Raw genomic sequence first — 15,393 nt, forward strand, 5'->3', positions numbered from 1 at the left:
ACATTTTTCACAATCTTGGGCAAGTAGTATGGTTACATGTTGCCCGAAGTTGCATTAAATAAAAATTCAAAAGGAATAAGCAGTAACTGGCACATAATAATACCCTTTTAAATTACAAATTACAGACAATAGTTGCTTTTATAACTTAATAGGAAAATTCATTCACAAGGGAGATTCCATTATGTAAAACATTAGTTCAGCTCAAATTAACGAGTCCATCTTAATATAAGGTATTCAATTAGCCTGGGATATTTTTTTTAAATCATAAAATAATTCTGCAAGAATGTGTCTCACTGTTGATATGTTCAGAAAGCTTTCTCAGTAAAACAGACAGAAAATAAACAGATTTGACTATCAGTAAACTACCCGGTACATGTACGGGATTCACCAAGAAAGAAGGTAGTGCAAGAAACCTGGGATTGATTGCAAATAAAGTCATGTTTGTTCAAACAATCTTATGTATTGTGATTAATTGCAAACTTGCGAGTGATTGTTCTTGCAGCAGTGAGCACAATTTGATTTAATTACTCAAAATAGACCTACAAATGACAAAATGATATTTGCAAGTTTCTTGCAACACCCTATAAGAGATGTGCACTGCATAGAAAACTTGATTGTTTTATACCAAGTGGGTGTTTCATAACGCTGTTTGTAAGAGCAACTTTAAGAACAACTGGTGATCCTTGTGGTAGATCATATTCACCATTAAATGTTCATTGGTGATTATCTAGCGTGTAAGAAAGGTTCAGTCTTTCTTAAAGTCTTTCTTAACTTATGAACAGCTTTATGAAACACCTCACAGGTTTGTTTTTTTCCTGTGATAAAGTCAATAGCACCATTGTACTAACCATTATTTTCAATTCATAAAAAGGTCTTTATGGTAAAAGGTGTTACACAACAGGCCCAAGCAACAACATTAAACTTGAGGCAAGGCCAATGTTCAGATTGTCATCATTTTGTGTTAAGCTATAAATTACAAGTTTCATTTTCAATTGATTGTTCTGTTTATCCTGCAACTCGCCGTGTGCAGTCTGATTTAGTACTTTAAATCATCCATTGAAAAGATTCTATGGCGTATTCTGAACTCTGGTTTAACTTAAGCCATTGCCTAACTGGTAGTTTAAGTATATGGGTAGCTACATGCAATGCAAATATCAAATAAAAAGATGTTCAATCTATCGTCACATGTGGCACCAAAAGCATTGCTAACCACCTTTAAATGATTAATACAATGGGTTTCCTCCCCCCTATTAAAGCATATGAAAGATCTGTTTCCATACTCACAAGAAGCATATAGAGTAAACAAATGTTTGGCAGTCATTTGTTCCCATACATGTAGTTGTAGCCAAGACTTTGAATATGGTTTATGTTAAACTGTAGTTCAGAGTACAACCTGTATTGATTCCATGAATTGCACACCCCTTTACGGGCTGATGACAAAAGAAAATAACTATATGGCCAAGTAACACAAGTTGTCATTGATAGTAACTTTGGTATCAATGGCAATTACTATGGTGACAGAGCTCAATACAGTAAAAATTGTCTGGACATGGTCATTGCAATTGACACATTTACCATGAAAATAGTTTTATGCCAAGGTACCCTGGATTACTTCTCATCATCATTAATTAATTTCAGCTATTTCTATCGACCCCAGGTTACTTTAGTGTGAATCCCCTTACACAGCAAAACCTCAACCTGACGTGTGAAAAATCAAAGTAACAAACAATCAAATTCCAAGACAAAATACTGACTGATAATTTTAATATGCCAGTTTTTTCATCTCATTCTTTACACAAGATTAATCCATTTGGCATATCAACAATGTTCCATACTGGGGTTTATCTCTCAGTTGAATATGGCCAGCTATTCATGGGAGTCACCCACATTTTTGTGAAGTAGTCACCCAATAGTAATCCCTGGCCGATGCACAGGTTTCCAAAATACAATCAGAACCCCTGGCTATTATGCAAAGTGATTAACAAGTTGCCCACTCCCAAAATATTTGATGTAAATACTACTGACCATCATCCTTGTGTAAGTACAAAATATGACAAAACTGACAATAGTAAGAACACATGGTTCATCAAGTTTACCACCACATACTGAGACCAGTCTACTACACTCCATAACTCTATACCTTTATAATACTGTGACAAAATGATACATTACAAGTGAGTCTGCATAAGACTTTGGGACCACACAAATATGTTCCACTTTATATGTAAAATTAGGAGAGGTTAATGACACATGCTTTGCAAAATCTGTTCTAAAATTTATTCTAACTTGGGCGATGATTCAACTTATAAAAGGTCCATTTATGCAGACTCAATTATACAGGTGTAGTAGTCGTCCATTTCACAAACCTTTCCAAGACTCCTCAAATTAAATACAATAATGTCACAAGCATATACCTAGTACCATAAAAAGATTAAAAACAGTAGTTTTTATGATGAGCTAATGCTCACAATTTATCAGGCACTCAAGCCTTTCAGTATAAATCTCATGCTGTTTGGGAGTGCATGTTCAAATTCACACTGTGTCTATCAAGTCTATAATGATAAACAAGTAATAGGCTACATTGTTTCATTACCATTTTCGACCTCATTATCTTTCAAAACAAAGAATGCTCTAAACAACAAGTGAACATCATAAACCTCTTAATACCAAGTTCTGTAATACCATCATGGAACAATCTGACATTGTTGGTTGTCACTTTACGACTACATGTATGTATCTTTCATAATGTATAAATTTGGATACTGGATAAAATGTGCACTTGGTATGACCTACAAGATAAAGACCATGACAACTTTCACGGTGATCATTTAACTAAGGCGATGTGATGATAGTTCACATATTCAAGGTGACCTTTAATATACATTTGTATTCAAAATATGCGTCATCAAAATGTTCTATAAAAAACTAATTAAATTGAGTTCATCAAGTAGGAGTACAATGACGTTTAATAGGTGACAATCAATTCAAATAAGAAATGCAGGGCAATGCATCACAAAGATGGTAAAAATATACTGCTTCTTATATAGGAATTAGATATTTCTGGTCCCAGCTCTTAAAAATGCCTAATACTTTTTAAACTTGATTTCAGGAGATTCCTGGGACATCTTGTTCAAATTAATTTCCCATAAGTCACAAACAGGTCCAGTTTGAGTGAATCCAAGTCACAACTCTGGCATAGCTGTGTTCCATCATGTCATAGTTACAGTGCTTCCATCAACAGAAAGTCAACAATGAATAACTTGATGATAGAATATTAGAGATGCCAACTTTAATATGTTAGCATCGGCTGAGTGCAAATTGACTTACTGGAAGTGTTTTAGACTCTAGCAAAGTAAAGTTACAGTTAGATTACATACTGAATGAAACTATAGAGCTAGTACAAATCTGCTAAAATAATCACAGTGCCTTCATAATCCTTGATCAGCAAACCTGATGGCAATATAATAACACAGCCAACATACATATACAAGCAAAACATTATATTCGTTTGAGGATGAATAGACAAACATTGCTTTTCACCTTTGCTGTAATTAACATGCATGGTGATACTGTTTCAGGATCAATCCATATTTTTCCATTAAAGTTGCAGTATTTCTGACATTTTGGGAGCAATAGTCGGTAATAAAATACTGCAATAACAATTGGCATCAATGAAGTTCAAACATCTGCGACACGTGCTGTAATGATGACATAACCTCCATGTATAATCTGCAGACCGTGCGATAAAGTAGAGTTTCCAGGCCCTGCTGGAACAAGTGCTGATGAATCAGAGTTGGAAAACTATTGCGATCTCATCACAAAAAAGATCAAACTTTGTGGTATAAAAGCAGTGGAGGTAGTGCCTATCACAGGAAGTAGTCTGGCTGAGGCTTCTTGGCGGGTATCCCTCGAACCTCCTGCATGAAGGAGAAAACATGCAGATTGTTATTTCATCATAATTACAAGTTATAATTTAATCCTGACATTCTGAGTGCAAACAATTGTTTCTAAAGGATATCAGTTGGATAGAGTACAGCGACTGGTCATTCTTTGGATGACTTAGAGGAGAATAAAACCCTGAGAACAAGTTAGATTGTGTGAAAACAAAACAAAATCAATTAAAGCTTGAGTAATATTAACAAAATATTAAGAAAATTATAAGCACATAAATGTTGACATCACTAATGAGGTGTACATCCTTTCCATCGGCAATGTGACCAAGATGTGTGATGTCACAGTTGTACAATACCCAAGTAATTGGGGAGTTTCAATTCAAACAAAATGACCCGTAAATACTAGAATTTCATTATACTCACCTGAGGAGCAGCTTCAAATATTGTAAAGTCTCTCTGTAAATGCTCATCAAGTTCTAGAATGGCAGCCACGTTACCACATCTGAAAATGAAGACATCGGATATGAGATCGCTTTTAATTGCAGTAGGACATACCAATAATCACTTTAAACCAAGCAATGCTTACAAACCTAACACAACAAATGAATGTCAAGCAAATGCAATTGGGTTTAGCATGAGCATATAATATGATAAACCAAAATAAAATATCTGGATATCATGTATAAATTGAACCAGCATAAGTCAACAGAAATTATACTGTTCTCTTTAATATCTTTCTACAATGTTAAAACTAATACAATTCAATAACGCTCTCCAAATCATTTTAATACTTCTGATAAGTGATCGATAAGTGAACACAGTATTGGTTTACCTGTAGCAATAGTTTGGAGCAGACCAAACTGTTAGCACCGTTTCATTGAAATGCCATTTGTAACCTTCTATAACAAGTTGATGCGCCCTACAGATCATATCAATGTTGTTGGCTGCGTTGAATTGGCTGACGACATCACTACCAAAGAGATAACCTGCACCCCTGGGGCTTACACCCCATCCTTGGGTATCTGTAGTAAAAGTGAAAGAGATGTTCAACACTGAAGATTGAGTAAACATTCATTTATGCCATATTTCCTTCCCAGTTACATGTACACGACAGACAGTTTGCTAACAATTACCTGGGGAGCGAGCATGGGTCTATATAAGTTTCATAAGTAGCTCCATAGCAAGTAGGAGTACCATGGTGTGTGTTTAGTAGTTGTAGTGGTGTCATCATTATCCATACTTCATACTGTACATGTACAATAAATATCTTCAAAATATAGTTATTCTTTTCTGATGGGGGCACTCTCTCTACAAAATTAAAGTGTAAAAAATTAAATTCTATCATCCTCATCAACGTCAGCATCATTCATAAATAAAAAATTATTCAAAAATATTTATATCAATAAACAAAAACGTTCTGCTTGATGTTATGAATGCTTGCAATACTGTGTTGTAGTGAGGTTGCTCTTGTTTCTCAACCAAAATCCTCGAACTATTAAATATTTCTCTGAGTTTGATAAGAAATGAGTATAACCTTCTGGATCTGACCATAGAAGATCACACATCGGACCGTCATGAGGTACTTCCTGTTTCCTATCAATCATCCTGATCTGATCTAGCGTTGTAATGGACGGTGATAGACCTCCATGGACACAAAAGATCTGAACCATCAAAGAAAATTAAATTCATGAATTCACTATTGATTCCTACTTGAAGATGATAGATTAGTTTGCTGGGTTTATTTTTAGTGTTGATACTCCTAGATAAAGCTTACATCACATCAAAATGATGAGACACTTTTCACCAAATGATTGCAAGAACTTTAACCCTAAGAAGACTGGGGGGGGCTGATTCAGCCTGAACTGAATGCAACGATGCAGGCTACTTTTAGCACGGGCGTGGTGCAAAGAAAAAATCATAAGTTACTGAAAACAGTATTGGACACCTGGACGGCCTTTTGGGTAAATAGGCCTTTTATTTTTTGTGTGTAAGAGACACCTTTGGTTTCACAACCTCTATATTAAATTTTGACAATGAAAATTTTCATGAGTCTGTGATGAAGCAAATTTCCTTTATGGGGGGATCCTATAATTCTTGGAATTGCCTGCAATATGATTTATTTTTAATTTTAAATCTAATGGGTTTATAAGTTATTTTAACAAGCCGTGACTTTTCTAACTTTTGATTTGTAATCCTCAAATGACATCATGTGAGGATTTCATCAACAATCGCCATTCAACAGTTAATCATGTTAGATCACAACTTTCATTGGTTATTGGATAAGTAAAATTGTCCAGCTGTTATTACATGTACAGAGCGTCCCAAAAAAAAGGAAACCCATTTTCAAAGATATATTTCACGATTATCAAATATGATTTTACTATAAATTTCAGATTTATGGTAAGAGTGGAACCTCATCTTTAATTTGATACCAACAGCTTTGCAAATTCATTCACGCATGGCGGGTTACAAACAATAAATATTAAGGCCTATTAGAAACGATTTGCGCAGAAACTCATGTAAGAATCTGAATAGACTCTCGTTTCTTCAATTCAGGGATCAGTGAGAGACACTTCAAAAATACAAAAGAAATGCAAATGAGCACTGGCGTAAATCCGGGGGGAGGGGATATATCCCCCACTTTTCAAGGAGGGGGATGGCCTGTACAAACACCCCCCCCCCACTCTTTACGAAAGAAATTTTTAAAAAATTCCAAGAGATAATTGTTTTATTGGTGAAAAATCTTCCTAAAATACCACTTAAATAAAAAAATATTATTGAATCATAAATTGCAAATAAAGAGCCTGTTCACCATTTCCAAACAAAATACTTATGTCCTTACTATAACATTGAAGAGAAACCCCCGTTTGTTCTGATTCATCAATGTTGGGATCTTTGGGGAGGAATGTCAAAAAATGAATTTTACGCGCGTATTCGCATTCCGATAATGCGTTGTGCATGTTAAGTTTTACCGCGCAAGGCTGTTGTAATGAGTTTGATGTAATGCATGTATGTTAGGTTGACTTCTTAAACTTGACAACTCGTCAAAGGGGAATTAGTTTTGGCATCATGTCCCAGTCCGGTTCAAAACGACGTAAATTGAGCAAAATAACATCTTTCTTCAGGAGCAGAGATGAAGAGGATCCACAGGAAGATGTGGCAGAAAATGTCTCAAATGAGTCTACAACTGCCAGTAAAGAAGAAGCCTCAACCTCAGAAACTAGCAGCAACCAACATGACCAGCAAGAGTAACAAAGTGTCAACAAACCTGTGATTGTGAACGTCTTGCATCTTCATCATGACAAGCCAAATTATCCAACATTACCAACATCCCTCCAAAAGAACGGAAAAACCAAAAAGTCTATTTCCAAGCAAAATGGTTTCAGACTTATCCATTGCTGCATTACGATGAAGGAAAGGCATGTGCTTTATGCTTCAACTGCTCCAAAGCTGAAAGAAATGGCCTTCTTCATCTCGTAAAAGTGAAAGAGTCTGCATTCATCGACACAGGTTTCAGTAATTGGAAAAAGGCCACCCAAAGGTTTGAGAGCCACCAGTCCTCTGAATGCCATCAGTTTTCCATGTCACAGCTACAAGCATCCAACAAGCCATCCATTGGAGCTCATCTTAGTGTCGAATGTCAGCGACAAGAGGAAGCGAGACATTCACTCCTGAGGATAGTCAGCGCTCTCAGTTTTCTCCTCCGCCAAGGTCTTGCTTTCAGAGGACACATGGAAGTTGGTGGGAATTTTCATCACCTTATGGAACTGCTAAGGGTAGATGACGATGGTCTAAGCAGTTACCTGAGACGCAAGACAAACTTCACATCCCCTAAAGCTCAAGAAGAAATAATCGATATGCTCACTCGGGAATCATTTTGAATGTAATCTCTAATAAAACCATTAAACCATCATGGGTAAAAAAAAACAATAATGTTGGAGGGGTATTTGCCATATGGACATATCAACGACAATTCCTTGCATATCTAAAAATATGACTGCAAAAAAATGCTTAAATATTTCAATCATCCACCCACCCATCAACACGGATTTACACCAGTGCTAATGAGTCAACCGTCAAACAAGCATGGTTGTCGTATCACGAACCAATCTTGTCCAATTTTTCTGCGCAACCCGATTTTCACATTAAAATTTTAAACTCGTCTTACTCATTAATTTGTGAAGAGTTTGTCACATATTAGGTATCAAAATGGAGCAGAACAATTGCATTGTATGATGATATAAATGGAAAATCATAATTAATTTCCATTTGAAGAAAAAAAGATGTGGGAATCCAGGTTTCCTTTTTTTAGAATGCACTGTATAGTAACTGTCTAATCAAACAGACTATGTTGGATAAAACATCTGACAAGTCCTTTCATTAACCTGATAATATGAAATGTATACATTGATGCTTGAATCTGATCCATCAAAGGTTACAGCAAGAATAATTAATGTTCAGGTAAAGTTAACAATGACCTCTGCAACCAATACTGGAGATGGGCTTTAAATTTATTTTACACCTCTTTAAAATACACAAAAATACATAAATACAAATAAAATTCTTATACAGCAGAACAGATATTGACAAGTATAAATTATAAGCAGTCATAAACAGATAATAAAACACAGTAAATAAAAATGATTTCCACTGTACGGCGGATGTGGGGGAAGGACAGAAAGCCACTGGCCTATCGAGGTCTATCCCCCTGATTACCATACAACAGGAAAAAGGCTTACACAGTTTACAAGGAAAGAGAAAAAATAATAATAATAATAAGAATACTTGTAAAGCGCCAAATCCACTCTGTAGAGTGCTCAAGGCGCATAAAGAGCTAAGAGTTAAATAGCAAAGTTTTTAGAAGATTTTTGAAAGTTTCGACAGAGGTACATTTTTTTATGTCTTCAGGAAGGCTATTCCACAAAGTGGGGCATGCAAAAGCAAATGATCTTTCCCCCCAAGTTTTTGAAACTTTCGGAATGACAAGTAAGCCAGAGGTGGATGAGCGCAAAGATCTGCCTGGTCTGTAGTGATTGGTAAATGAAAGACTGTATTGTGGTGCTGATCCACGAATACTATGAAAGGCAAGTAACAAAATCTTAAAGATAATCCGTTTTTTTATAGGGAGCCAGTGCAGCGAATATAAGATAGAAAAAAAAAAAAAACAATCAAACATAATGCAAGGGGAAAAAACAAGGGAAAAATCATCTTACCTTTCCATCAATGATTGCAGACAGACTAAGGTAATCAAAGATCTCTGTACAGTATCTCCACACTGTGATAGAACCATATTTTCTTAGACATTCATCATAAAAACCATAGACCTGGGTGATTTGCCTGCTTTCATGATTCCCTCTAATTAATGTGATTCTGTCTGGGTACCTAACCTGAGATAGGAAAACAAAGATGACAATATAGGTATAGGTTTATTGCTTGTAAAAATGTCAAGACTTAGACTTGAGAGTTCAAAATAGGGGCAGAGTAGACTTCCACAATGACTGAACAATATCAGATCTTTCATGCATTCTCCAGATTCAAGAAAATATTTTGTGTTTCCAATGAGAGATGGCACAAAGAATGGAGGAAGCAACCAGAGGAATCAAAAAGAAAAAAAAAACATTTGCTGTACAGTAAATCTGCACACAAAACACAGCATTCACATAATTTTGTATTGTGGTAGCAAAAAATGCAATTTTGAGCGTGTTTCCTCATTTAATTCAATTAAATTAAATTTAATTTATTTCACATCTGCATAAAAAGAAAATAAATACAATTATTGATAAAAGGCATATAATACACAAGATCTCACAAAATATGGAGAATACAAATGTATGGAATTTAACAAAGGCTAACAGGCTATCGAAGGCATATCCCAAACGGTTGTAAAAAGAAAAAATAAAAATTATGAACTAGAGGCTACGCTGAATTGAAAATCTGAGTAAAGAACACAAAATTAAAAAAACAGAAATACTTACTTTAAGAGCTAAAAGAAGAAGAAAAGTTTCTACACTGTAAAAGCCTCTATCCACAAAGTCACCCATGAAAAGATAATTTGTGTCAGGGACATCACCGCCAACCTGCAACAAACAAAGGAAAATTATATCATCTGCTATGCAGGCAAGACAAATTACATAATCATCTCAAGACTGTAACACTGAGAAAAAAGAAATAAGAGATACATGGAGGATAAGAATGAGTGAGAAAGATGAAACAGAGAAAGAAAATTTTAGGAAAGATTGCAATGCCAATACTGGTGTTACCTGTAATATTTGATGTAATATTTACCGTGTCATGCTTTATCATGACAACAATAACAATTTGAATGAAAAGAGCATTTGTGGCATGGTGGAATCATCTATCATCATGGACATATTAACACTATTAGACAACTCTAGCCACGAGAGTAAGAAATATTTTCATTAATTTGTCACTTTTCTTTCTTTCATTTCAATAGCATTTATTTAATCATCCATAAGTACATTTCACTCTTACATAAAAAACATCAAATATAATCCAACATAATAAATTTGTCATTTAATCTAAGGGTAGGTTTATGCTTCCATTGCGGAGACAGAATCAGCGTTTTCAAGCGTTGTTTCAGAACGCAGAACGCAAACGTGGTTCTGGGAGTGTTGTTTTTGCTTCACTTTTCAGAAGCGAAATTGCAATCTGCAGCTGGCTTCGCATCGTAACATTCATTGAGCAGGAAAGCAAGGTCAAATTGGGCATGCCCTTTTTCGAAAGTTTTTTTTTTAGTGTTGTTATGGTCGACTATTATTTTAACTTCGAACAATATCCAAATCTTTAAATAATAGCAGAGCTACTTGACATAGCCATAGAATTTCTACCATGGTTAGGATAATAGTAAGAAAAAATAATGTATAAAACTACACATAATAAGACATCAATTTGCTGATGCTACTGGGGCTTCTAGCACAGCGATGTCTCCTCATCATAACTCATGTTCCCTTTTTTTTAAATCCATCCACATTCATTGTGATAGTGACAATATTTCATTCAATAATCACACATGCAAATGCAAAATGGTCCTTATTAATACCAGAGGGAGTTGAGAGGTAATTCTGTGGAGGTAACTCCCTGTAGAACCATACGCAACTTTATTTGCACGCGGATGTTCATCTAATCGGAAGGATGTCATAAATGAGGTAATTTAAACACATTTATGATCGCGGTCCTGTTTATGTTTTCCCTTTAACACTGATTCTGGTTTAACGACGTTTAGAAATGTACCTTTTTTTTTAATTTAACAATCAGTGTTCTGAAACATCATTTAAATGAAAGTAAGCAGGAACGCAAATGTATTTTGGATCAATCACGTATGAAAATACTGATTTTGGCCTGAAAATTTGAAGCATAAACACACCCCAAGAACGAAATCCTCTCATCATTGATCAGGATACTGAACTTTCTGCTGACAATGAAAGTAATTACTATCAGTAATTTCATCAGAAGAAGGGGAAAAAATACAGATAAAAGCAAACAAATTTACCTTTTTATTCACTCTATCAATAAATCTTACCTTAAATAATTCTTTGAGGTCATAAAATTGGCCGTGGATATCCCCACATACTGTAACCGGTGCATCTACTCTCTGTACATTGCTTTCTTCTACAAGAATTTCTCTGGACATTCAAAAAAAAGATTGGTAATTTAATAGAGAGGCTTGAGGCATACACTCAACTATTGGTAAAAAAAAATTGAAGAGTTCTCATTTTCAAAGCTTTGGGATTTACAATGATTAATCTTTAAAACATTAAATGGCCTTCATCATGTCATGATAAGAGAAAAGGTGGTAAATCAGATAAAACCCTCAAAAGACTAAGCTATATTAATGCCTATAAAGACTAGGTCTAAATCAGCCTCAAAGATCTCTGACATCAAAGCCCAAAATTTGTCATACCTCAGAACACATGAAAACTACAAGAATACATTACTAGATCTGCATGTATGATATACATTTTGAATTTATTCATAAATCAAATTGCACATGTACATGTGGAATCTCTGACCAAAAATTACATATATTGTACTTGCATAATTTCTTTAAAATTCTTAATTTTTTAATACATGTAGGTACAGTACATAGTGATTCGATGTGAGTCAAATCTTATAAACATGTTTCATTCTATCTTCTTCTTTTACATGTATTTGATCTTATCTTATTTATTCATTTATATATTTATTTAGTCATTCAATTATCATTATTATTAAGTTTTTTCATTCATTCATTCATGCATGCAATTATTCATTTCATTATTTATTCATTCATTTTATTATTTTTTTTTTTTATTATTTTCATTCTTATTTTTTCTATTGACTTATTTTTTTTTGGGGGGGTGGGGGTCGCTTAATGTTAAACATTCATACACATCCATGTAAACATGCACTACATTGCACATCACTAGTATGTTAAATGTTATGCTCAAAATGCTCCCATATTTTATACACACAGATCTTTCTTATTTTTTCATTTTCCTGTACAGAAGTAACTTTTTGATTTAGTAATCTAATGATTTTCTTTTTGTTTCATATACTAATGTGTGCATAATTTATCAACATTATTCAAATACTTTATCTTATGAAAAACATGGAAGAAAATGCAGAATAAGATTCATCTGAGCAGTGTTTTGTTATTGTCTTTTTTGCCATCAAGAAAATAATATCATAACTGCATAAATCTGAAAGAAGCTGCCAGTTGACAAAAGTATCAATAATGAATGAAACCATATTCTCGATTGTGCAAAAAAAGAAAATTATTCTCAAATCATTCTCATACTTACCTTGCTTTGGCACATAATGCTTTGACTTCACTTTCTTTTATGATTTCACAATTTCTCAGCTGCTCTATTTGTCTGTGAAAGACAGAAAACACATTCATTCATTGACAACCCATAAAGCTGGTGATATACTGCATACATACTTGTGCAACAAGAATCATAAAACAATTGGTTTTCTGAATCTCACAATTCACTAATTATATACATACATATTTGATTAAATCTGCAACATATCCAAATGTAGAAGAGAAAGTAGAATATACTGCACTGCATTAACTGCAGCTACATGTTCATTAAATCTTGATGTAATACACATAGCACTTATAGTTCTTTATCAACATCCACTGCACTGTAGGTAGTTTCATTTTATAACAGTACAATGCATCAGAATACAAAGTTAACAATACCTTCATGCTCTTGTTTCTCGTAATCTCGTTTATCAACAGTTTTTCATCTGACCTCTGACAATGAATTCACATATTACTATATTATGTCACCTTTCTGGACAAAATCATCTCCTCAACTAGAAACTCACAACCAAGATCCAAACATACATATCTTCAGCTGGTGCTAAAGAAAGAAAGACAAGACGGAACTTACCTATCTAAGTCACTACAGTCCGCCATTATCAAATTTAATTTTGAACTCCTTGTCTCTTTGGTACTTATCTAAAAGAACAAATGATTCAGGATTTATTAAACATCTTTGAATTCATAATAGAATATCCTTTTTTTATTTGAAATATTTTTCATTATTTTATTTTGAGCTTCTAATACTACTTGATCTACATGTACTTTGTACATGTTTGTTTGCCGATAAAGCCCTTATCTTTAGATCGATTTTATTCTATACTCATCAAAAACATTCATACAAAATGATAGCAGTTATGCACAGAAAATGCTCCTTTTATAATACATGTACATTGAATAGTTGGTAGGGTATTTCTTCGATTTTTTGGCAAGACAGATATTTTTACTTTCCATAAATAAAATATATGGAGTCTAGTTGAATGGGAATTACAACTCCATGTTGGCTCTAATTCACCAATTTTTAGGCTATTTTAGGGTGGATATGGAGTGAAATTAGGGTGTAAAGTAAGAAATTTTGCTTTTATACTTTTTTGATGCCTTTTCGTTGTATAATTTTTTCCAACTTTTTTTCCACCTTTGCCACTCAGAGAATCCGAGCGAGTTCACCACCTTGATGTTCGGGTAGGTGGAGCGTAGTGTAGCGGTAGTGAAGTGGAGTGGAGCCTGCATGAACATCACTTTTGAGGTAGGTGCAAATGAGCATATGTGAAATTGTCGTAGGATGGGAGGTCAAGTGTCCGGACACTTTATTTTTTTGAAGCCTTCTTTTTTGACTGTGGATTACGTTAAAAATAGGAATTCATTACTTGTAATAATTATCTATTTTGTTCTTTATAATATTTCCTAACATTTTGTACTAAAAATTGATGAAACTTCGCTTGTAAATTTTCCAAATGACATTCTAAAATTGATCGTCCGGACACAAATCCCGTCCGGATACCCAACAACTGGGTATACCGGTATTCATTGTTCGCTGATGTAGATCTAAATCTACTTGACTACTTTAATTATAATTATATGCGAATTGAATCGCAGTCGCAGATCGAAACACGGGAATCTGATCTGCTCAATTTTTTGCACAAATGAGACGAAAACTAGGTAAAACGTGGTTTATGTCACCAGTCCATTCACTGCCGTTTATTTTGTCAACAAAGTCAATGGGAGTGGAAAGAAGTCACCACCGTTGACAAAATAAACGGCAGTGAATGGACTGGTGACATAAATGTAATGATCTAGTTTTCATCTAATTTGTGCAAAAAATTGAGCAGACACAACGAGCACACACAAACAAGAAGAGAGGTGACAAATTTCACGATAAGGCTGGTTAAACTGATAAATATTTTTCGCAGATACGAAAAATTAGGTGGTCGATACGGGGTAGTTCCAACCATACATGATACAGTACCGCACCATACAGTGCCAGAGCGAGTGCAGTGCGAACGGTAGCGAGAAGCGACAACTGCTGCCTCAATGCTTACCTCTGCCGGTTCCGCTCGCCAGCGCCAGAGGCGCGACAGGGTACTGTACGTACGGAGGTTGACTCATTCATAAATTTAAATACCGGTAAGACCAAAGTACGTTATTTCACCGGTCGAAATCATAGCTCATCTTCACCATCAAAATACATAGAACATCATGTACAGAATCTTGTATAAAATAATAACTTAATTACATAAATATTACCTTTCAAAAATAAAGGTGTGCGGAGTCCCTGTTCGCCAGTAGTTCCGTGCGTGCCATTCACCACTGTACGGAAATAGTGTCGGCATAGAGCTTGCGCTAGTGTATCCAAATGACTCGGCTTGGTAAAAAACGCTAATAAGGATAGCGGACGGATGTGCTCGCATTTGCTTGCTAGACTCGCTCGCCTAATCTTTGGTATAATGTGTACATAGAGATATATACTTACTATACATCTCTATGAATGCGTATAATTTCTCGAAACAAACCCAATTAATCAGTTTTATTGTGTTTTAGAAGAAAAATAAGTATAATTTTTATATTTTCAATGAGAAATATTTATTTGATACGATAGTATACATTGTGTTTACTCATAGAATATTATTACAAGGACACTGCAAATATAGACCAACCTGAAGCGAGCGGACAGAC

General features: G+C 34.7%; 1 protein-coding gene across 1 annotated transcript; it reads right to left on the reverse strand.

The window, feature by feature from the left end:
- Nucleotides 1-267: 267 nt before the first annotated feature.
- On the reverse strand, nt 268-15,069 carry LOC121409190 (serine/threonine-protein phosphatase 4 catalytic subunit). The gene is made up of 10 exons (XM_041601040.1): nt 14,965-15,069; nt 13,292-13,359; nt 12,695-12,766; nt 11,434-11,536; nt 9,869-9,970; nt 9,107-9,280; nt 5,428-5,554; nt 4,726-4,915; nt 4,317-4,395; nt 268-3,917 (listed from the first exon to the last, which is right to left on the reverse strand). The coding sequence occupies exons 2-10, from the start codon at nt 13,315-13,317 to the stop codon at nt 3,867-3,869; spliced, it is 924 nt and encodes a 307-aa protein (XP_041456974.1). The 5' UTR covers nt 13,318-13,359; nt 14,965-15,069; the 3' UTR covers nt 268-3,866.
- Between the last annotated feature and the right edge of the window lie 324 nt (nt 15,070-15,393).

The sequence above is a fragment of the Lytechinus variegatus genome, chromosome 2, assembly GCF_018143015.1.
Source record: "Lytechinus variegatus isolate NC3 chromosome 2, Lvar_3.0, whole genome shotgun sequence".
In the NCBI taxonomy this organism is placed as follows: domain Eukaryota; kingdom Metazoa; phylum Echinodermata; class Echinoidea; order Temnopleuroida; family Toxopneustidae; genus Lytechinus; species Lytechinus variegatus.

Coding starts and splice junctions, on each gene's coding strand:
- LOC121409190 (XM_041601040.1), bottom strand. CDS start 13,317: ATGGCGGACTGTAGTGACTTAGATAG. Junction 12,767..13,291: donor GACTGTAGTGACTTAGATAG/GTAAGTTCCGTC, acceptor TGTCTTTCACAG/ACAAATAGAGCAGCTGAGAA. Junction 3,918..4,316: donor TATTTGAAGCTGCTCCTCAG/GTGAGTATAATG, acceptor TCCTTCATGCAG/GAGGTTCGAGGGATACCCGC.